Genomic DNA, 24,170 nt, shown 5'->3' on the forward strand with positions numbered 1-24,170 from the left:
TGATTATTTAAGGAATAGTCCATTTATTCCTATACTCTCAAGTGTTAAACCCTATTTCTCACTCTTCAGCAAAAGATCAAGGTCTTATCTTTATAAAGATAAGGTGTCACACTAAGTCTTCCAGGGTCTCATTCTTTAATCTCATTGTCTCTTTCTCTCTCAAAAAAGAAAAACAAAACCAAACCCTGCAGAGTATTTAAAACTGCATGAAAAAATGGTCCCAATCACCAATAATAAGATAAATGAAAATCAAAACAATTCTCATAGGCCCACTAATATATTGTTGATGGAACTGTGAAATATTTCAATCATTCTGGAAAATAATCTGGAATTATACCAATAAAATAACTAATATGTGCATATCTTGGAACCAGAAATATTATTAATGGGCTTATCCCTCAAGGAAGCTACCGACAAGAAAAAAGTCTGCACATACTGTTTTTGTGAGAGCCAAGAGTTAGAAATAAAATAGATACCCATCAGTTCAGGAATGATTATAAACAAATTAAGGAACATAAATGAATGGAATACTATTCTACTTTGAGAAATGATGTGTATAATTACATAGAAAGAGCTACATGAACAGATGTAGAAGTCAGCAGAGCCAAAAAGACATTAAACACAGTGACTTCAACAACGTAAATGAAAATAACACCAAAACATCAAAAGCAAATGTAACAAAATTATAAAGATAAACACTCAAATGAAGAAATATAAGAAGATGGCTTCAACCTATCCTTTAGTGTGGATAAGGAGGTCCATAGGTATTATAATACCTGTTGTATCTTTTTTTTGGACTTTCTCAATGTATCCGTTAGTTACTCTGATTTTTTTTTCCCTAAAAAATCCCAACAACATGCTATTTGTCATATGGGATGACTTTCTCAGAAGGAAAGGGGAAAGATATGTGGAATACTATAGTGATGTAAAAAAATAGAAAGCATCAATTAAAATTATTTTTTAAAAAATCTCTCTCTTTTACCTTTCTCTTTACATTCTGAAATTTCATTCTCTGGCTTTGTGATGAGATTGGGGCATGGAAGAAATTCCATTGATTAGATTAACCCTTGGCTATAAAGAAATGTTAAAAGGAGAGAGGAATGTTAAAATTGCAAAACTAAATACAAGTAGGCAAGGGTTTGGAAATCACAAAGTGAACTAAGAGGAGGATTTAGTTTGGGAAGGCAGAAGAAGTGAAAAGTCAATGGATTATGGTCGAATAAGGGAATTTCTGAATTCTTCAATAAAGGAGGTGGTATATTTGTGAGGGCAAGATCAAGGATATCTTTATGTGTGATTGAGATTGGATAGGTCAAGGGAGGTGAGTAGGTTGAGGAATTGAGTGATTATCAAGTCATTATGGGGTTCCAAAATTGGAAGCCGTACCACAACACTAATAAAACTAAGCCAAACTAAAAGGTGGCCTTTCATTTCTAGACGTGTGAGGTGATTAAAGAAGCCCGATAAATTTTCCTATCTGTGGAGCTCTACTGTCTGTGTAATTCTGGGCGCCATCAAATAACAACAGGCCACTTCCCAGAATCACAGAGAAACCGATTTGGACAGCAGGCAGGAAAGAATCCGTAAGAAAAGTAAACAGTGTGGAAAAGCTGTTCCCACAGGGTGGGGAAGTGGGGAGCAGTGCAGCGCCCACGGTCGGGGAAGCCTGAGTGCAGATCTAGCCTCGGCCACTTCTTGGGCTGTTACTTAAAGTCTGCCTGAGTTTTTGCATCCGTTAAATGGGGTAATAGCACTCCCTCCACGCCAGGATGGGACATATGAGACACTGTTTACAAGTGGTTATTGCTGGGTTTTGAAACGTACTAGGTAAGTAAATAGGTAAGAAAGCTGTCTGCTCCCGAGTGGGGGGTTGGGTGCAGACAAAAAAAAAAAAAAAAAAAAAAAAAAAAAAAGGAGACTGGGATAACGCAGCGAGCCCCGGCACTGAAGAGGTCGGTGTGGGATGAACCCCGGTCCCCAAAGCCTGGAGAAAGACGGAAGACCGCAGGCCAGGTCGGGTCCCAACAATGAACCGGACTTTGCTCCCGCGCCTACGGGACTTGGGCAGAGCGGAACGGAGGGTCGTTTCCCGCCAGTCGGCTGCTTCTCCTCCGCCTTCCTCAGAGGCAGGCCGATCCCGAGGGTCCCCGTTCCCCTCCCTTCTCTGGCTACTACTCTGTAATGACGTCACCGGCGCGGGATCTGCCCGATTTCCCGGCGCCAAACTCCATCCTGGAATTTCTAGACTTCATCCCCACCGCCATCTTCCCTAAGGGCAAGAAGGTAAGGAGGAGAGAGGGGAAGATTCGGAAAGAAAAAAGGTAGAGGGGGTCCGAATATCTAGGTTAAAGAGCCACACTCAGTGAAACATTTAAGAGTCCTGCCAGTCGGATTCCTTTAGAGGGAGAAAGACGTGAGCGCGCTTCTCCGGCTATAGAACAGGATGTCACGGAAGAGTGTACAAGCTGTTTTTGGACTACAATTCCCAGAGGCCCCCAAGGCCTAAGGGACGTCCATTTTCCGGACTACATTTCCCAAAAATCCGAGCGGCGAAGTTCTCGAGAGACCTAACGCCAACTTCCTTTCTCTGCTGGACTCTGAGCTTTTAGCTCCCTCACCCATCGAAGCCAGAGGACAGCTTTGCCTCTTGTACGCTTGTGTAGACTGAGCTTTTAAACTTAACCCCAGGCCCTTGCGGAGAAGACACTTGTCTCTTTTTCGGAGTCACGTGTCTTCCAACCCTGTCTCTATAGCAACCGCTAGACAGTGGTCCGTCGGCCTCAATCACCCCGGAAAGGGCGGAAACCCGGCCCGGAGGTTCCGGGAAACGTAATCTGGAAGTGGAGGTGCGGACAGGGTCGGACGGAGGGCGGAGGGGCGGGGTTGGGGAATAACTAACTCGCTTTTGCCTCAGGCGAGGAAGGGGACACCAAAGAGATTGTGTTGATGGCTGCAAGTCCTTGCGTCACTTGAGAATGCTCACACCTCAGGCCTATGATTTTGGCAGTTGAGTGTCTTGTTCACTGGTTGGAGTAGGAGGAAAGGGTGATGGAGCTGTGGTGAGGGAGGTCGGGGAGCCTTGGCGGGGTGCGGTTGGGTGAAGAGATTTTGCATTCCTGGGGGGCGGGGGAAGAGTCTGGGTGTGTGCGCATGCTCGGTGGCATTACTCGGACTCTGGGGTCTCACTTTAGTGATCTCTGGAGCCTCCAGGGGGCGTGTGGACTCTGTGTTAATTTCTATTTTCCCAGCTATCTAAAAGTTGCTTAGGAATCATTTGGGTAATTCGTTAGTGGTTTTTTTTCCTTTTACATTTTAGGTTCATTGAATGAACTTAAGAAACGACCTCTTTAACTTGTGTAAATCCTCTAATAGAATTGTTTGTTTCAATCATTCATTGTTAACTTTGGTTTTTTGTACTTTAAGGGCGCCTTTGAAGAGCATCCTTAGGAGAACATCTTTGAGGTGTGGACCCTAGCGGAGTTTTGTTTTTCTGTACTGAACGAACTCTAATGGCTGTGGAGTCTAGAGAGGCTGTAGCCCTAGACCCCCAGAATCCAACCGTGAAAGAGAGACTTCAGGGAGTAAACATGGAGGAAGAAGAGGATTACCTGTGGGGGGAGAAAGGCAGCCACGAGCGGAGCAGCCCTTCCACCCAGGAGGTCTTCCGCCTGAGGTTCAGGCAGTTTGGCTATTATGACACGCCCGGACCCCGAGAGGCTCTGAACAAACTCTGGGAACTTTGCCACCAGTGGCTGAGGCCAGAGATACACACGAAGGAGCAGATTCTGGAGCTGCTGGTTCTAGAACAGTTCCTGACCATTTTGCCGGAGGATCTGCAGAGCTGGGTGAGAGAGCAGCATCCGGAGAGCGGAGAGGAGGTGGTAACGGTGCTGGAAGATTTGGAGAGAGAACTTCTTGAACCGGGACAACAGGTGGGAACGAGGCAGGTGGGATTTATCGTGGGCAAAGAGTGTTCTTTTGTCTCCTCCGTCGGGAGATTTTTGAGTCAGTGCTCTGTTGTCCTTTTTGCCTGCCTCCGTTGTTGTGCCTCATTTGTCTTTTTTCGTGCTGCTCAGGAAGGTGCTTAATACAGTGCCATGTACATGATAGCCATGTGATAAATGTGGGTTTGATTTGTTGACAAAGGTAATAGTTGTGAAAAGAAAGTGAGTAAACGCCAGTCTCTCATTGCCAGCTGCTCTTGGAAGCGATGAGATGTAAGAATTCCCTCTTAACGGTAGGGGTTATAGAGAACATGTTTGTAGAACATTCAATAAATATTTTTTGAGTGTCTACTATATAGTTATGTCAGTGTTAATCAATGTGAAGACTACAAAAAAGATACAATGTGAGGCCAGATTTGAATTCAGAAAACTAACTCCCTCTACCTACTGCCCCCAGTGTCAGGAAGATCTGAGTTCGGTATGACCTCAGACACTGACTAGCTGTTTGACCCTGGGCAAGTCACTTAATCCTGTTTGCCTCAGTTTCCTCATCTGTGAAATGAACTGGAGAAGGAAATGGCAAACCATTGTATATCTTTGCCAAGAAAATCCCAGATGGAGTCAAGAAGAGTCAGATGTGGCTGAAATCACTGAACAACCAAGAGGTACAAAATGCTATGAAGAGTTCAGAGAAGGAAGTGCTTGCTCCCCGCTGGTGGTGGTGGAGGGGTCCAATACTTAGGAAGATTTTGGAGACAAGGGAGAGGTAGCCCTTGAGCTGTAAACTGGAAAAGGGTGACTGGAAGAAATTCAAAAGATAGATAGTAGGAAGTTAGTGTATTCCAGGTATGAGTACAAAATAGGTGATTGATGGCCATAACAAGCAGTTAGGGCAAGGAAGTGGTCTTTGAATGTTAGAATAGGTCAGAGACTACCAAAGGCTTTTTTATGCCCGAGAATAAGATGAATAGAGCTATTGTTAAGATTTCTTCAGAAAGAAATGGAAGTCTTTGGGGGTGAGAAGAATTTGTTTGTTTGGTTAGGGACTTTTGAGCTTGGGAAGCCCCAGGTAAGTCAATTGCAGTCCAGAAGAGAGGCTGGAGACACATACAACTATATTAGTCCTTGGTGAACCAATTCAAGTATTTAGGGAATGATTAACTAGTTTGGAATGGAGGATTGCTATAAGCTAATAGTTTGAGATGAGACTAGAAAAAGGAACAGGGTCTATCTAACAAGGCAGGTTAAGGAATTTGAATTTTTTTTTCAGGATTATTGGAAGAGCCAGTGAAGGGTGGTTGTTGTTTTTAATTTGTTTTTTGAATAAAAACAGTTTTACTAAGGCTATTTTGGTTGTATATTGCCTTTTTTTTTTTTTTTTTTTTTTTTAAAGGTCTGGATTGCAGGGAGATCATTTTAGAAAGCACTATCAGTCAGTCAATGAACATTAATTAAACATTTTCTTTGTGTGAGGAACTGTGTAAAGTGATGTGGATAGACAAATTCAATTGAACTTGTTGAATGACTAGATATGGAATATTAGGGAGAAAATAAAGGATGACTGAGTTTTTGGACCTGGTTGACTTAATTGACAAATTTGCCTAATAGAGAATGATATCTCTGAGGAAAAGTATAGAAAATGAAGAGTAGAGAGCAAACAGCTGAATCCTAGGAGAGGCCTATTTATAAGCATATAGAAAAGAACCATAGAAATATATAGAGGAGTTATCAGTGATATAGGAGAACAAGGATAATGTAAAGTTATAGAAACCAAAGAGAAGGGGATCAAATGAGATACTGAAAATAAGCATGGAGTGGGAGAGAGACTGGTATAGTATAAAGTGTGCTGAATTTGAATTGGGAGGACCTTGGCATGAATCATGGTTTTATTCTTATTAGAGCAAGCCTTTTAACTTCTCTGGGCCTCAGTTTTCTATGAAATGAAAGGTTGGATCAAATAAATCTTGAGATTCCTTTCAGCTCTAAATCTGTTATTTTCCATCACAATAACAAAAGAGATAATCAGATTTCCCAATTTATTCAACTAGCATGTTCTATACTTAAAATCCTTCCTAACATTTACAGTTAGGCTTTGTGTTTAAGACCAATTCTTTTATGTACAACCTGTATCTGATTGCTTACTGTAGAAAGGAGGAAGTGGGGAGGGAGAGAGGGATAGAATTTGGAACTTAAAACGAAGAAAAATGTTCAAAAATATTTTAAAATTAAAAATTTTAAAATAAATATTGGGGAGAAGATAAAATATATTTAAAAAAAGAACAACTGTTTTGTGATAACATAGCTTCTCATAATTTCTAAAAGTTTAAATAACATTGTGAATTTAGTAGGTCTTTAAATGGCCCCACATTTATTTTTAATTGGCAAAAATGGATAAATATTAATAGAGATTTATTCACAACTGTTTGCCATTTTTCTTGTATATTCATCTTACTAAACACTAAATCATTAATTGTTCATGTATCCACATCATGGTAACATTAGCACAAATTTCATGAGATTTCCTATGTATCAGTAACAAAATTTCCCATGATTTATTTTTTTGTGTGCCAAGTCAGCCATTTTCCTGAAAGGCAGCAGATTATTTATTTATTAAGAAAAAGTGCCTCCTGGGCTGTTTTATGGTTTTTGTTAATACAGCCAATTGGAATCTGATAAATAAGACTCTGGTTCTTCTTCCATTTTTCGGTATTCTTGAAGGAATGTGTTTCTTTCTATGTTTTCTTTTTAGTTTCCACAAAGCCAAACATATCTCATTATCTCTAGGTTGCATCAAGTACTCAAAGAGAGGCAGGGCCCTGGGAGAAGATGGCATCCTTAAGAGCAGCACAGGATGCACTGAATGTCCAGCTTCAGCCTATGAATGCCCAGATCAAGTGTGGGTCTCCAGAGTCCCAGTTCCCACAAGAAAGAGGTGAGGAACAACATTGAAAATCAGAAGGGGAAGAAGGGAGAGCAGAGTTGGTGATGGGAGAGGGAGTTATTTTTAAATGGGTTAGAACAGAGTCTGGCTCATGAGTTTCTTGTCTTCATAGTGTGATGTATAGAATTTGAGATTAAAGGACATTATTGAAATGCTGCTTGTCAATTCCAATAAATGTGATTTGAGGCAAGTCATATAACTTATTTAGGCCTCAGTTTTTCTTATCTAAAGTGAGGAATTGGTTTAGATGGCCTTTCAGATCCCTTTTCTACTTAAAGCCTATAATTTCATGAAGAGATTTTTATTTTAAAGATCAGTCATCTCAGGACTATATGATTTTAATATGAGAAGAAAACACCCAATAGGCAGGGAAACATTGAAGATAAATAGTGGGGCTGAGTTGCTGGAAAAGAAAGGATGGACTGAAATCACTTGTTCACATAGCGGGGTTTGCCTTGACCAGAAAAAGGACCCGCTTCTAATGAAAGATTGAGGTGAAGGGAGCAATTGTAGGGGAAAGTGGATGCATGATAATGAGGTATGGAAATAAGGAGCACTTGTGGAGTAGGTTGATTTCTTCAGGGAAATAGGAAGCTAGGCTCTTTATAGAGAGGGTGATAGGTGGTGGTGGGGTAAGGACAGAGGATAGTGAATTGATTAAGGGGAAATAGAAAAGAATTTACTTGCTGCAATGAGAGCCTAGTTGAGATTATGGAACATAAATTTTTAATGGATCTTCGCAATTTCACTTTTTTCCACCCATTATTCAGGAACATTTGAATAATAGTGAAGTTATGATGGGAGCAATTCAAAACTGAGCTAGATTAAATGGAGAGAAGAGTGCTTGGTATTAGTCAAGATATGGAAGGAGGGAGAATGATCTTGTTCATCCTTCCTTTTTGAAGAAGACCAATGATTTAGTGATATCTTCGCTTTTGAGTGAATTGAATTTAAGTGAGGCAGAATTGCACAAAGTTGCCTCACTTTTCTTGAATCATCAGAGTCCAATGGCAGAACAAAAGTGACTGGTGATGGTCCAGGATGCAGTGCTCCAAGTGCTCCATAGCACTTGTTTCAGCCACTTTCATGGGTTTTGAGGGATTGTTGGTTACCCTCAACCTTATTTAGCCCGTCTGCCTTGGTAATTTACCAAATTGTGACCACAACACATGCTATAGCTTCTTAGAGCCATAAATGAGAACTAGGTGAAAGTGGATACCAGAGGTGCATGAGCATCCCTAAAAAGGCTCTGCAAGCACTCCCACCAAAGGTGCAAGAGTTCTGTGGAATATTAGCTACCTGGGAACTGCCCTACAGCTGATGCTAATTAAAGTACTTATCTTTTAGCCCTATCTCTAGATTTATTGGCCTCCAGTTAATCCAGTTAAAGGAGGAAGGAACTAATCCCCAGGAGAATATTATGATCATTAGGCTGAGGAATTCTCCAACACATCCAATAAATGCAATCATCATTACTGATCTTGAAGACTCTAAGAGAGGCTCATTCTCTAGTGCCTACAAATAGGTCTCCCTTATCTTTAAAAACAAAAAACTAACTCTCAATTGATCCTTCTATCCCTGGTAATTACCATCCTGTATTTCTTCTGACTGTAGCTGAACTCCTCAAAAAGGCTATCTGCAATGGGTGCTTCCCCTTTATTCTTTCTACCTTACCTGCTTACAATTTGGCTTTCATCCTTATCAGTCTATCAAACTTTTCTTTCCCAGTTATTAATCTCTTAGTTGCCAAATCCAGTGTCCTTTTCTCAGTCCTCATTCTTAATGACCTCTCTTTAGTCTTTGACACTGTTGAACATTTTCTGGTCCTTCATAATCTTCTCTCTAGATTTTTGAGACACTATTCTCTCCTGATTCTGACTTTCTTTCTCAGTCTTCATTGCTGGATCCTCTTTCAAGTAAAATTTCTAACCATAAGTTCTATTCAGGGTTCTCTTCTCTTCTTGATGATTCAAGCAACTTGCATGAATTTAATTACCATCTCTATGCTGAAGGTTCCTATATCTGCCTATCCTTCCCTATATTTTCTGCTGACTTCTATCTTTCCTCTCCCATTGTCTTTCAGATGTCTCAAACTATGTACAGTAGACATGACATCTTAAGCTCATTATGTCCAAAATGGAACTCTTCATTTCCCCCCCTAAACTTTCCCTTCCCTGTTACTGTAGACAGCAATAGCATCCTTCCAATCTCTTAGGCTTACAACCTAGAGTTTCTTCTCTTCACTACATCACACCATAATCTGTTTTCTTGCCAGTGAGTTTCACATTTGTAATATTTGTCAATAAGTTTCCTTCTCTCTAACACTGCTACCACTCTAGTGTAGGCCCTTATCATCTTATATTTGGACAATTGCAGTAGCCTACCAGTGGCTCTTATACCTTACTCTCCACTATGTACTCTGATCTAGTGACAGTTTCTTGGCTCTTCCAGGAACAAGAAAGAGAAACAATTTAAATACCATGAAGTGATGGACCTAAAGGCACTTTGGAAATATTAAAAGCACAATTCACATGTCTCTCTGTTTCATTAAGTCTTGCCTTAATAATGAAATTGATAGCACAGTTAGTGATTCTAGTTAATATTTATATTCTTAGGTTTTTGAATAAAAAATTCTATACAAATTTTTGAAAGCATAATTCAGTAGAAACTCATTAGATTAGAGATTCACAGTTTAAAAGGACCTCAGATACCACCTAGTATAGAGGTTCTTAACATTTTTTGTGTTACGAACTCTTTTTGACTATAGACCCTTTCTCCGAATAATGCCTAGGAAATACTTAGGATTATAAAGGAAACCAGTGACACTAAAATATGGTTATCAAAAACTTGATTTTTAAGTTCATGAACCCCAGATTAAAAATCCCTGATGTAATACTACCCTCTCATTTTAAAAATGAGGACTCTGAGGTCTCAGGAAGTTAATTTACTTGCTCAAGGTCACTACACAGGTAGAAAGTAACACAATTAATCTTTGAACTCTGGGCTTCTGATTCTAGACCCAAGACTTGTTCCATTGCCCTGTAATCTCTTGAAATGATAATTTCCATCTCAGATAATGTTGCTTATAGGAATAGTGGTTCTATTATAAAGCCATTACCTATAGATGCATCACCCTAGACTTGCTAGCAGCTTAGGTTAATTGTAAGCAAAGTAAACAAAAGTCAGATAACAGTCTAGCAGGACTGGCCTATGAAACTTTTTTTTTCCTTTTTTTTAAATTAATTTTATAATTATAATTTTTTTTGACAGTACATATGCATGAATAATTTTTTTTTAAACAACATTATCCCTTGTATTCATTTTTCCAAATTTTCCCCTCCCTCCCTCCCTCTACTCCCTCCCCTAGATGACAGGCAATCCTATACATATTAAATGTGTTACAGTATAACCTAGATACAATATATGTGTGTAAAACCAATTTTCTTGTTGCACGGTAACAATTGGATTCCGAAAGTATAAGTAACCTGGGTAGAAAGACAGTAGTGCAAGCAGTTTACATTCTATTCCCAGTGTTCCTTCTCTGGGTGTAGCTGTTTCTGTCCATCATTGATCAACTGGAACTGAATTAGATCTTCTTTATGATGAAGATATTCACTTCAATCAGAATATATCTTCATACAGTATCGTTGTTGAAGTGTATCATGATCTCCTGGTTCTGCTCATTTCACTCAGCATCAGTTCATGTAAGTCTCTCCAAACTTCTCTGTATTCTTCCTGCTGGTCATTTCTTATAGAGCACTAATATTCCATAACATTCATATACCATAATTTACCCAACCATTCTCTATGGCCTATGAAACTTAAGCTTACCAATAGGCATTCTTTATCTTTTCTAGCATTCTTCCTCTTTCCAAATTCTAGGATCCACAAGACCAAGCTTTTCCACTATTTCTGGTTCATTTCTCCTGAGAATGGTCAGACTGCTTTCTCACAGAGGAAGTGGCTATAGAATGCCTGCTGCTCACAGGAATTCACTGTGGTCCAAAATAGCCTCATTCTCAAACTACTGAATTAGTACAACTCAAGGGGATCTGAAAGCTCTTTTCCTCCATGGGAAAATGAATTTGAGTTCAGAGGGGCAAATTTTTAGTCTTCCTCTCCCATTAGCAAATTTGTTGCAGAAGAACACCATCCTTTGTTTTGGAAGGAACTCAGCCTTCTTTTGGGGAGCTGCTGTCAGAATAAAACATTCTTCTCACAGAGAGATGCTGATGAGCATTTGTTAAACAAAGATCAGGAGGACCTTGCCACCAAATTTTACCTGTGGTGGCAGAGAAAGGAAAATTCCTGCTCCCAGAATTAATTTAAGTTTAGACTAGAGTGAAAGAGCTCATAGTTTTACTCTGTAATGTCCAGGTCAGGCTACTGAAGTATTGTGTTTATTTCTGGCTATCATATTTTAAGAAGACCATTTACAAAATGGAGCAAGTCTAAAAAAGTGCTGAAGAATCAAGATGCTGAATAGACTCAAAACCATGCCACAGGAGAAATCAGTTAAAGGAAACTGGAGTGTTTAGTCTGGAGAGAAGGAGACTTAGGAGGCCATGGACAGTAATTTTCTAATATCTGAAGACTTCTTATATGAAAAGAGGGATTAGGTTAATTCAATCAAATGGGTAGAAGTTGTAGAAAGGCTAAATTTTTAGGCTTATTATGAGAGAAGAAATTCCTAATTAGGATTTCTGTCCAGTTTTGGAATGAACTATCTCAGAGGAGAGTAAGATAGTTGTTAATACAAAAAAATGAGGGGAAGTACTGGAGATAGCAGGAAGGGCTTAGTGTTGGGAGTAGACTTGAAGAAAGTTGCAGATTTTAGTATGTAAAAAGGAAGAGTCATTTCAGGCCTGGAGGATAGCCTGGGCAAAGCCATAAAAAAAGGGAGGTAGATTACAGGGATTACATTTTTTGGGATTTCATTTTTTCAGAAGGAAATTGTATTAGATGATCATCAATCATCTGGCCTCTCCCATATCAGCTAGTCTATGTTCTATGATTTGGAGGGGTATAAACCAAATGCTTTGGGAATTCAGAGATAGGAGATATGATTTCTAAGGTATTGAATTGGTGAGGCATCATGGAGGAGAAAACATTTGAGATGAGCCTTGAAGAATGGGTGCTAACAAATCAAGATAAGAGATTCAAGGGAGGACTAAATGGATTTTAGGTGACAGGACAATCCTTGCTTTAGCCAATTCAGAACCAAAATGATCACCTGCTTGGTACAGAAGGAGAGTGTAGCCACTGCAGGGGTGACATTCTGAATATTTCTTCTCCTTCTGAAGTTCTCTTTTGGTGATAATAAACAAGCCCTTTTGATTAGATTTATAGGAAATTAGGCATATACTTTTTTGCCTTAATATTTTATTTTTTTTCCCAATGGCCTGTAAAAACAATTTTTACATCCTTTTAAAAAAAAAATTGAGTTCTAAATTCTCTCCCTTTTTTGCCTTTCCTCTCATTGAGAAAGCAAACAATTTGATATAGGTTATACATGTGCAGTCAGCTAAAACATTTCCATATTAATCATGTTGTGAAAGAACATAGACAAAACAAACCTGAAGAAAATTAAAGCATACTGACTATAAAGATATAACCTGATTGAATTGCTTGCATTTCATTGGGGGGAAGATGGGAAGGAAGGAAGAAAGGAGAGAGTCTGGAACTCAAAATTTTAAAAACAAATGTTAAAAATTGTTTTTATATATACCCTTAAAAAAAAGAATAATAAAAAATAAAAAAAAGAATAATAAAGCATTAAAAAAGCATTTGCATTAGATGTCATCAGTTCTTTCTCTATAGGTGGCATTTTTCAGCATAAGTCCTTTGGATTAGTTTTGGAGTTCTATTACTGAGAATAGCTAAACCATTCATGATTGATCGTCATATAATATTGTTATTACTGTGCAGTATTCTTGTTCTGATCCCTTCACTTTGCATCTGTTCATGTCTTTCCAGGTTTTTCTGAAACCATTCTTTGTCTAAATAGGTAGTTCACTCTGCTGTCTAATTCAATTTTATGAGTGAATCTATCCCATTCACAGTTGTGATTATTGTGTGTTTTCCTCTCCTAATTTTAACTCTATTTTTTTTCTAACGTTCAGTATATTAAAAAAAAAAATATATATATATATATATATATTTAAAAAAATATATATATATATAAAGAAAAACTCTTTTACACTATTTCATTATGAGACTCATTATCAAGGAATCTTTAAATGGATTGTTTTGTAACACGTGTAAGTATGCTGTATTTAGTCCTCGGACAATTGTTTTGATCTTTTCCATAGGCAGAAACCTAGTATGATATTTGAGTAGCTAATGCAAGCCCACTATTACCCTTTTGATTGCTAGCAGTTTAAATTTTACAGTGAAATGTGATAGTAAAAAATAAGCTGCAGTAACTACCCTGGTTTCTTCTTTTTTAACTCTATTTTTTTTTTTAATTTATTTTCCTCCAATTACAAAAACAGATTTCAACATTTGCTTTTCTAAAAAAAATTTTATAATTATGACTTTTTTTTTGACAATACATATGCATAGGTAATTTTTTTTACAACATTATCTCTTGCACTCCCTTCTGTTCCGAATTTTCCCCTCCTTCCCTCCACCCCCTCCCCTAGATGGTAGGCATTCCCATACATATTAAATATGTCATAGTATATCCTAGATACAATATATGTGTGCAGAACTGAATTTTTTTTTTTTTTTTTTTTTTTTGTTGCAAAAAATAACCTGGGAAGAAAAACAAAAATGGAAACAGTTTACACTCATTTCCCAGTGTTCCTTCTCTGGGTGTAGCTGATTTGGTCCATCATTGATCAATTGGATCTGAGTTAGATCTTCTCTTTTCAAAATTTGCTTTTAAAATTTTGAGTTCCAAATTCTCTCCCTCTCACTCTATCCCCTCACTGAGAAAGCAAGCAATTTGATGTAGGTTATACATGTGTAGTCATGCAAAATATATTACTATATTAGTCATGTTGTAAATCAACCTCCCCTTCCCCCCGAGAAAAATAAACAGAAGACTTCATCTGAAGTGATGGATAGCATTTTTCATCAGAAATTCTTCAGAGTTGTCTTGAATCATTGTATTGCTAAGAATAACTGAGTCATTCACAGTTAAAATATCTTACAATATGTGTACTTACTTCACTTTGTTTCAGTTCATATCAGTCCAGATTTTTCTGAGAGCATCTCCTTATTTTTTATAGATCAATAGTATTCCATCACAGTCATATGCCACAACTTGTTCATCCATTCCCCAGTTGATAAGCCTTTGGACTTCCAAATTGCTCTGTAAAATTGTTGAATTAGTTCACAACTTCACTAACAGTGCACTATTATTTCAGTTTTCTCACATCCCCTCCAACATTTGTCATTTTCATTTTCTATCTTATTAGCCACTCTAATAGGTGTGAGATAGTATTTTATTGTTTAATTTGCATTTCTGCAATAAATAAACTTTTTGAGCTTTTTCCACTCTCTACCCACTTCTTCCCCTTTTTGCCTGAGAAATTTTTATGCAATCCTGGTTTTGTAGATTTTATATATAATTTATTTTAAAATATTTATTTTATATAAAATAGGTATACAAATCAAACATTTACTGATAACAAATCATAATTTCACAACCCCCACATTCAGTTATAACACCCATTTGAAGTCATGCCATAGTTTTAAGGAGCATTGATTTACAACATTTTTCCATATTTCTATATATAGCTTTAATTACTTTATCTGAAACTTCACTGTTCATATCTTTTGATCATTTATCATTTGGGGATGGATCTTATTTTTATATTTTTGACTTGTTCACATATTTGCAAAATGAAGCCTTTCTTAGTGAAACTTATTTTAAAAATTGTTTCACAGTTATGATTGCTAACTGTATTCCCTCTATTTCCTCCATATATTTTATTATCTCTCATTCACCCTGTCCTTCCTCAAAAGTGTTTTGCTTCTGACTTCTTTCTCCCTGTCTGCTTTTTCTTCTATTAGCATCGTTCCACCCCTTCTGTAAAAGAGAAGACCTCTGAGGATCTATTCCATTCTAAATCCATGATTTTGTCATCTTTCTTATTCTTAGTTTCCTAATATGTAAAAATAAAGATAATCATACTTCCTCCTTACTTAAATTAATTGTAATAAATGCAACAGTTAATGTATATAAAGGGCTGGGAAAGATGCAGACTCTAATTAGTATTCCTTTAAGGAGATTTCTATTTCCTAGCACATGTGACATTTGTGTTTTTTCTTGATCATTTCAGATTTTGAGACTAGTACTAAGTGGTCATTTCTAAAACAGGAACTTTCTGAAGAAGTAGAATCAAAGGAGAAGATACCTGCAAGATTCCCAATGGATATTTCCAAGGGACCCAAGATTAGAGAAACATATAAATGTGAAAGCATTTTAGATGAGCAGCAAGAAAACAAAATGGAGAAAGTAGATGAATCCTTTTCCCAGGATGGAATTATGTTAGTGACTATTCCTTCTGAAAAAACTCCCTTAGGAGAGAATGGTGATGAATATGATGGAAGTCTAAGTAGTTGTCATTTGAGCCCAGACCTACTTATACAACATAGAGGAGAGAAACCCCACATATCTAATACAAATGACCAAAACTCTAGCCAGAATTTGTCTTCTAGTGTACATCAAAGAGATCAGACTGTCAAGAAACCTTTTGAATGTAATGAATGTGAGAAAACCTTCAAGCAGAACTCAGAACTTCGAAAACATCAGAAATGTCATATGGGAGTTAAACCTCACAAATGTACTCAGTGTGGGAAAGCATTTGGCCGTGGTTCTGATCTTAGGAAACATCAAAGAATTCATACAGGAGAGAAACCCTATTCATGTAGTGAATGTGGGAAAGCCTTCCGCGGGAGCTCAGACCTTATTCAGCATCAAAGAATTCACACTGGAGATAAACCCTATCATTGTAGAGAATGTGGGAAAGCCTTCAATCAGACTTCTTCCCTTATTCAACATCAGAGAATTCATACTGGAGAGAAACCTTATGAGTGTAATGAATGTGGGAGAGCTTTCAATCAAAGCTCAGCTCTTACTCAACATCAGAGAATTCATACTGGAGAGAAGCCCTATTCATGTAAAGAATGTGGGAAACCCTTCAGGCATTGGTCTGGCCTTATGACACATCGAAGAGTACACACCAAACTTTGACCATGTGCATATTCTGAATATGACAGATTTTTCAGACAACTTGTAACTTTTGTTAAGTCTTGGAAAAATATACTGGGATCATAACTCCATAAATTAATTATGAGCTCCTCAAGGGCAGGATCTATGTTTGTCTAATTGTGTTTGGTCCTTGCCTGAGTGCCATGTGCCTATGAGAAATAAGGTTTATTTTGTGATAGATTAAGTAATGAATGGAGGAAACATTAGTTATTTACCTCCACCCTTTACTTTTTAGGAAACTCAAGGAATGTGAAATAAATGGAAATGTAATGTCTTGAGCTAGAATTTAGTCACTCCAAAAAACTATGGATTGGATACAGCTGATTTGCTTTGCCTCTTTAGCCACTGTTAAGGAATTCCTGTATTTGTGGTCCTTTGTCATTGACATCTGGGTAATTTGTATAGTTTCAGTGACTCTTCTCTTGGGTGTGATCATCCCTTACCTCCTTCCCTACTTCCAGTGGCATCTATCTTTAAGGAACAAAACTACACATGAGAGTGATTCTAACCTTTTTTTTTCCCGTGGGAATAAATACAAATAGTCTCCATGTTTTTGATGAGATCTGACAATGAGGAGGGGCTATTAGTGTGCCAGGAAAGAAAGGAAATAGACACACACATAGCTTATTAATATTTGACATGTAAGGTATTTACGGTTATTTTTGTAAATAGTTATCTTCTAGGAGGGCAGGGTATATGATTTTTGCTATTTCACAGGTGGAGCTAATATGCCAAGAAAAGGAGAGTTGTCATTAAGGGGATTAGGAAAGATTTGGGTGCCCAGAGTCCCTTCCTCGGGTTGTTGAGTGTAAGAAAGTCAGTCCTTTGAGATGAATTGAGGACAGCATCTTTTTAAGAGGGTTCAAACAGAAAGCTATTGGATCAGAGAACTGTAGAGGGATAACTGTAGGGCTTTACAATATTTTTAACTCTTGTTTGAGAAGAGGGCACTGGACCTTGAGCCAGAAAAGATGTTCAATTTAATAAATAGTTCTAATCTCAGTTATTGATGCCCCCACTTCACTCCTTATCTTAGTCAGAAATTATATTGAAACTTAACTAAACTCGGGCCTTGAAATCCTTTTGTCCTGAAGAGCACATCCTTTTGTCTTTCTGGCCTAGTGGAATAACTTGTTTTCTTTCTACTTTCTTCAGGGAGAGGGTGGTTGAGGTATTTTCTGTTTTCTTTCAGGTCAGTGCTGAAAGACCAGAATTTCGAAGAGGAGTCACTGGCTTATTTCCTGGAATAGGTACTTAGTCTATAAAAATGCTGGGCCCTTCCCTGAGAATGTAGAGAAGATGGTGTCCAGCTCCCTGCTACAGGAAGACCCATTTTTCCTTCTTGCTATGTGTTTGGCTTGAGTGTCTTCACTTTTCCCATTGTAGACTTTTAACCACAGTATTAGAAAGGGGTTTTACTTTGTGCCTCTTCTTTGATAAGTCAGTGCCCCAGAAGCTATGGTTACTGAGGTAAGGAGTGTGGGTATGCTGTATGCATGTATGTATTGTAAACATGTGTATTTTTGCTGACCAATATTTTTGTTCTTTCCACTGCCTACCATAAAAGCTTATCTTTATTCCTACAATGGAAGGTCTTCTCTTGAGATCTAATTTTTTAAAACATGACTTGTCATCCTGACATAATCCTGCCATTGTTCAATCTTTCTGCTACATGTTGGTAAAGTTAGGAGGTGATGGCCTTGTGAATTGAGAAGTGGACAATTTGGTAATCACACTAGTGGAGCTCAACTTGCTCAGTGATGAATGGAGCTCATATTTGCAGTGGCAACTGATAAGTCCTGAACTTGGAGTAGGGGAGTGGGGGAGTGAACATAAGGAAAGCATCCCTCTATTATCAGGGAAGTACATCATAGTGACTGTGATGGAATGATTAGCAGTTTCTGAATTTAGAAATATTTCTTAGATCAGTTAGTCCACATCATTAGTACCTCTCCAGGACATGAAAATATCAAGCATAAGACCAAAGGAAAAACTATAAGGTGGTTATGGCCAAATTCTGAGTTGCTATGGAATTAGGAACTACCATAGTGTTTTTGCTGAGGAGGAGTTAGTGGCAGTTGGAGTCTACTGGGAGAACTAAGGTTTGGGGTTTAGTATGTCCTATATTTAGCTCTATTAATCTAATTCTTGGGTGTAAAGAGTTATGAAGCATCTTTTAGAAGCTGAGTCAACTGGACTTTCTCCCAACATGTGATTTTCTGTGAAGAAAACAGGTGAGATATAAATAAGAGAGTGGGAGCTATAAGGCATCTTAGAGAAATCATAGAATCACTGAACCTAAAAGTTTGACACCTCAGAAATTAGTCCCATCCATACTTGATTGAGAATTCTCACTAAAATAGAGGACCTCTAGTGAGAGAAAACTCATTACCTTTGGAGGTAACCCTTTTTACTTTTGCACTTCCCAAAATTTTTACTGATATAAAATGTAAATTTGAGTGCAGATCCTGTCTTGGTTTTGGTTCTGCCCTTGAGACTAAGCCGATTAAATCTAATCCTCCTTTTACCTCATAGGCCTTTAGATACTTGAAGACAGTTATTTTATACTACAGCAAAATCTCCTGAGTACTTCAGTTTTCTGTCTTGGTGTCCTCCTCAGTTTGGGCCACATTTTATCTGTGTCCTCAAACCCTGTTGGGGTTCAGTAGAGGAGCTTGGGCTTGCATGACTCCATTCTTGATCTTTGATAAAGTTATGCTGGTACCTAGAGTTGAACATAATGCTCTACATGTGGTCTGGTCATATTTGAGGGCATTAGGACCTTTACTCTTGATTGGCACTGATCCTGTTAGTGAAGCTTAGTAATAGCATTGACGTCTTAGACTGCTGTCACTGTGTTGACAATTACTGCACTTGTGGTCCATTGGAATCTCAGATTTTTGTGTATGTGAACTGATGCCTCCTTGTCATGTACTTGAGAAATAGATGGTTTTGAACAAAGTGTAGAACTTTACTTTGACCCGTATGAAGATTCATCTTATTTGACTTGGGCCATTATGTTATCTTGTCAAAGGTCTTTTTGTAAATTAAGTTTGTCTCCCAACAGGTTAAATGTTTTTCTGAACTTTTTGCCATCAACAAATTTGCCAAACATGCCTTCTTTGACACCTTTTAAGTTACTGACAAAATGTTGAGCTAAGGGTCAAGGACAGATAGCTGGGACAGTCCTTTCAGATTGATCTTCCATTGGTGACTATTTTTTGTATCTGTTCAGTAACCATACTATTACATAGTCCATACCTCTCCATCTTGTTCTGAAAGATAATGTGAGAACCTTTGCTAAATGCTTTGTTTAAATCTAGCAATTCTAACAAATTGCATCTACTTCACTCTCCTGATCTGCCAGTCTAATTGCCTTCAGTAGAAATAGTGAGGTTAGGCTGGCAAAATTCCATTATTTATTCTTGATGAAGCTATGCTGCCTTTTAGTACTCTCTAGTTATCAGTGTTTGTGAATTATCTCTTTAATAGTGTCTTAGAATATTGTTAGGAAAAAAAAATTCAAGCTATTTGTCCTGTTTTTGCAGACTTCAGTCTCATCTCTTTTTTTGAAAATCAGGAGCATTTGCTCTTGTCTTATGACACTCATTTACAACTTTACAAATAAGTGCAGAACTGGAGAAGGATGGAGCTTAAGTAATTCAAAAATCATTGTCATGGAAATTTAAGGTATAGTTGTGGCAAATGGATTAAAAAAAGATCCCTCAAAGTGGTTTATGATACAGCAAAGTTCATCAGAGAAGCCTTCAGTCAGAACTAGCATTCTATGGGGGCTGGCTGGCAGGCTCCCTCACTTCCATCTTGAGCTACAGTAGGGTAACATGGTGGGTGATAGCCCAGACAAAAAGAGGGGTTTGGGCCATGCTCAAAGGAATGGCACCTTTAGGGCCCTGGGTTTACATGGAATTTCCAGACAAATACTTGCTTTGGCTGTGTCACATTGCTGGTAAGGTGTTAGGGTCAAGGAACATAGTTTCTAAAAATTAACTAGGAAGGCCACTCAGGATGAGGAAGGTGGAATTCTAGCTGTGTTGTATCAGCAAGTTTGTGGGAGAGCTTCTGTAGCTGGTTCTAACTAGAAGTGTGTGCAGTTAAGGTTTAACTTTACCCAGCAATGTGTAACAACTGACATGTATGGGAGAGTGAGGCCATAGAATCTGTTGGTCATTCAGTTGTAGTTTTCAAAATTATGAAGAAAATAGGTATGAAAATTTCTTAGAATTTTTGGATGTCAAATAGACTGCATTTCACCACAATCCACTGGATGCTAATGAGAACCAGTTCCAGACAAAACTTACTTAGACCTATTGTGAATTATAGAGCTACAGGGATAACATGACTTTACAAGAAAGTAAGTAGAAAAAACTCACCTTCAAGAAACACCAGTTTGAATTGCACAGTTTTTACCTAAGATGAGAAAAGAAAGAGTTTCAATATGACATTTTAAAAAAATAAAGGAAATTGGACTTCATCCCAAGATTTATTGTACTCTTCTGCTAAATTTCATATACTATTTTATATTTTCCTCTAAAAATGGACATTTGGAGCTCCCACAGCTATTATAAGAATTTCTGCAGGAGAAAGCCTTTATGGATTTTGATATGCACACCAACCCAGAAACACACTTCAACAGGTAAATATTAAAAAACCCTTTACAGCGATGAATGATTAATTGATAATAATGTAAATTCTGTCTTGGGTTTAACAATGTGTATGATCTATAATTATCTCAGAGTGTGGGGAGATTACTTTGGGAGGGGACATCAAAATAAACATCCTTATGAAAAATTTCCCAGCTGTGTCTCTATTATAATTATTTTTTACAGCACTGTACTTTTCCATAACATTCCAATACCACAATTTGTTTAGCTATTCCTTAGTAGATAGACATGTATTGTTTTCAGTTCTTTGGCAGTCATTCAGCTGTCACTAGGTATCTATTAAGAGTCTGCTATATGCCAGACACTGCAAAGTCCTTGTTCTCAAGGATCCTCACAATCTAATGGGGGAGACAACATGCAAAATTTTATGCACAAAAAAAGATAGAGGATAAATTGAGCATAGTTAGTTCAGGGACATCACTAGCATTAAGGAGGGTTGGGAAAGGATTCTTTTAGAAAGTGGGATTTTACCCAGGACTTGAAGGTATCTAAGAAAGCCAAAAGGTATAGATGGGGAACAATAACATCCCAGGTATGGAAGATGGCTGCTATAAATATTTTTGTGTAAAGGGAGTTTAGCTACTTTAATTTCATAATTCTAAGTTGCTTTTCCAGAATAATGTTACTAATTCACAGCTCCATCAATGGTGTATTAGTGTGCCTGTCTATCTGAAACTCTTCCAACATGGACTGTTCCCATCTTTTTGTTATTTTCCTTGCTGTTTGTGATGTGAAATCTCAGTAATTTTGATTTGCATATCTTTTTTTAGTGACTTGGAGAATTAGTCTTTATAGTTCATAGTTTCCTATTCATATTCTGAGAATAATTCTTGGTTCACTTTTCAGTAATTCTCAAACTTTTTGGGCTTTGACCCCTTTACACATCAAAATCTAGGGCTTCCAAGGAAACTGAATTTTATGTATTAATATTTACTGTATGAGGAATTTAAATATTTCAGTATTATGAAAATAGTTTTGACTTCATGGACCCTCTGAAAGAATGTTAAGAACCCCAAAGTTCCCTGGACTATATTTTGAAAACTACTTATTGATCTTTTGAGGAATAGCTTTTGATCTTATATATTTCTGTTGGTGCTTATGAATCTTGCATATACTTACCAGAGAAATTTATTACAAATTTTTTTTCCCTAAAATTGTTTCCCGTTCTTGTGCAGAACTTAACACACACACACACACACACACACACACACACACACACACAAACATTATCTATTTGTTCCTCTAATTGATAGAGATATGAAACAAAAAAGGATTGTAGTAACCTAAATGAATATCCTTTTCTTTTATTATTTTTAGGTACAGATCTGATCATGTTAATCCCTTACTAATCAAAAGAAAACAAAATTTTTGTGTGTCTCTTGTTGGTCAGGTAAAAGACTATCTCTTTGACCTTCTGAAGTTTTGTTTTCATACATTTAACAGGGCGACTGGTCAGTGAGAGTCTCCTCTTTAAAAGTATGTTCTACATGCCCTACCTGGTATTAACCCTATAGCAACCTTCTAAACAAGAATATATGATTCAGAAGATTTGCAGATGTCCTCTGAATGATTGTTTTCCCTCTGTTTATGCATCATAAGGCTTTGCATCTCATCATTTAACCAGTTCTGAATCTACATAATTGTTTTGTCATCTAGTCCACACTGTTGTATAGTGACCAGAAGGAGCTCTGAGAAACTTTAATAAATAATTTGTTGAAATCTAGGTAAACCGTTCACAAGACTCCCCTTATTGACCCTTTCCAAAAAGTGTTACTCTATTTATATTAGAGTGATTTGTCCCAACAACTTAGAAGATACTGCTTTAATTTTTTTTATTCTTGAAGTTTGTCAGACATTGTAATGAACACTGGTTTCTAGTAAGAAGAGTCAACTTTTTTTCGTTCTTTAAAAATATGCTTGCTTCTGAGTCCTGAGATCCCTCTGCTCTTCCTCATAGTTTTTAAAGATTGCTAACAGCAGCCCAGCAATCACATCCACAAGTCCTTTCTGTACTCTGGGATGTAGTTCAAGCAGGCTGTGTTTGACTCTTAAAAGTTAAAACCTAAATGGAGAACAGCCAAATCTCTCTCTTAGAAAAGTAGTCTTTTAACTTTTAACTCTAGCTTCTCATGCCTCCTCCTTCTATTGTTTTTGTTTTGTCTTCATGAACCTTTGCTTAAAGTCTTAGACTCAAAGTCAGAGGTTTATTTGGGGACCTGAGCATTGATAGCTAAGAGTTTCAAGGAAACAACAGGGACAAGGCTGAATCTGTAAAAGGGTTTTCCCTCCAGGAAACAAAACATTTCATCATCCTTTCTTTTGTTTCTGCAATGGGGAAAAAAGGGAAAAAAAACCCAAAATAACCTTCTGCCTTCTCTCAAGATCCTAGTTTCCCACTCTAGGGTTTGCTCCATAACCCCAGAAAAGGGGTTCCAATTTTGTGCATAAATGAAGGCCTTGCTGGAAGCTGAATTCTATACAGATCCCTAATAAAGCTAAGAGCTTGCTGCTTTCTTTCTGGCCCACCCTGCCTGGGGTTTGGGGGGAGGAACTGGAACCTCCTTAAAGGCAAAGGTCATGTATTATACTCTTCTCCCCCTCCCATACACTCTTTCTCTCTGTCTCTCTCTGTCTCCTCTCTCTCTTTCTCTCTTTTTTTCTTGAGGCTGGGGTTAAGTGGCTTGCCCAGGGTCACACAGCTAGGAAGTGTTAAGTGTCTGAGACCACATTTGAACTCGGGTCCTCCTGAATTCAGGGCTGGTGCTCTCTTTCTCTCTTAATGAGGAAACATATGAAGTATACATGCAGTTGGCCCCTGAAGTACATAAATGTGCTTAAATTTACACACATACATACCACACACAAAACATCTATGTATATTAAACTATAATAAAAATAAAACTGGGATGAAACCATTTGTTTGGTTCTTTTTCTTTTACTCCCAACACAGTTCATGAGGGAAGTTGTTTCTCTAGGAAAGAAAGACATCCTATATGTGCTCAAGAGACTATTGGGAATATTGTCTGCCCTGATTGGTAGATTGTGAATAGTTTGTCATCCTCCTCAAACTCTCCCATACTGTGGTCACTGTGGTCAGGTATTCACTTAGCCTCATTCTTGAAAAGAATTTTAAGTGGGGCAAAAGGCTACAGGCTTTGTCATAGGGTTTAGAACCCAAATGGTCTTCCTGTGGAACCTCTATCACACAACTGTGGGCTCCCCACGGCAGCATTATGCTCCAACTGTCACTTGCCCTGAGAATCATTTGTCGTCTTTATCCGAGGTGAATAAATTCCTGCTTAAAGCTTTGCCTTTGGATCTGTCTCTCCAAAGATCCAAGATCTAATCTTGTCTGGGAAATACATTGGGACCTTGCTTGA

At 37.8% G+C, this 24,170-nt stretch overlaps 1 protein-coding gene across 5 annotated transcripts; it reads left to right on the plus strand.

Annotated features, from left to right (window-relative positions):
* Window positions 1-1,684: 1,684 nt before the first annotated feature.
* Window positions 1,685-20,920, plus strand: LOC141549780 (zinc finger protein 397-like). Of its 5 annotated transcripts, none has more exons than XM_074279693.1 (4): window positions 1,685-1,827; window positions 3,424-3,932; window positions 6,729-6,876; window positions 15,177-20,920. In XM_074279693.1, the coding sequence occupies exons 2-4, from the start codon at window positions 3,510-3,512 to the stop codon at window positions 16,088-16,090; spliced, it is 1,485 nt and encodes a 494-aa protein (XP_074135794.1). In that variant the 5' UTR covers window positions 1,685-1,827; window positions 3,424-3,509; the 3' UTR covers window positions 16,091-20,920. The 5 variants fall into 5 exon arrangements, with proteins under 5 accessions (XP_074135794.1, XP_074135793.1, XP_074135795.1 ...); XM_074279692.1 differs by lacking the exon at window positions 1,685-1,827 and adding an exon at window positions 1,996-2,283; XM_074279694.1 differs by lacking the exon at window positions 1,685-1,827 and adding an exon at window positions 2,338-2,846 and having other exon boundaries at window positions 15,215-15,349.
* The last annotated feature ends 3,250 nt before the right edge of the window (window positions 20,921-24,170 follow it).

Source organism: Sminthopsis crassicaudata, chromosome 1 (genome assembly GCF_048593235.1).
Source record: "Sminthopsis crassicaudata isolate SCR6 chromosome 1, ASM4859323v1, whole genome shotgun sequence".
NCBI lineage: Eukaryota > Metazoa > Chordata > Mammalia > Dasyuromorphia > Dasyuridae > Sminthopsis > Sminthopsis crassicaudata.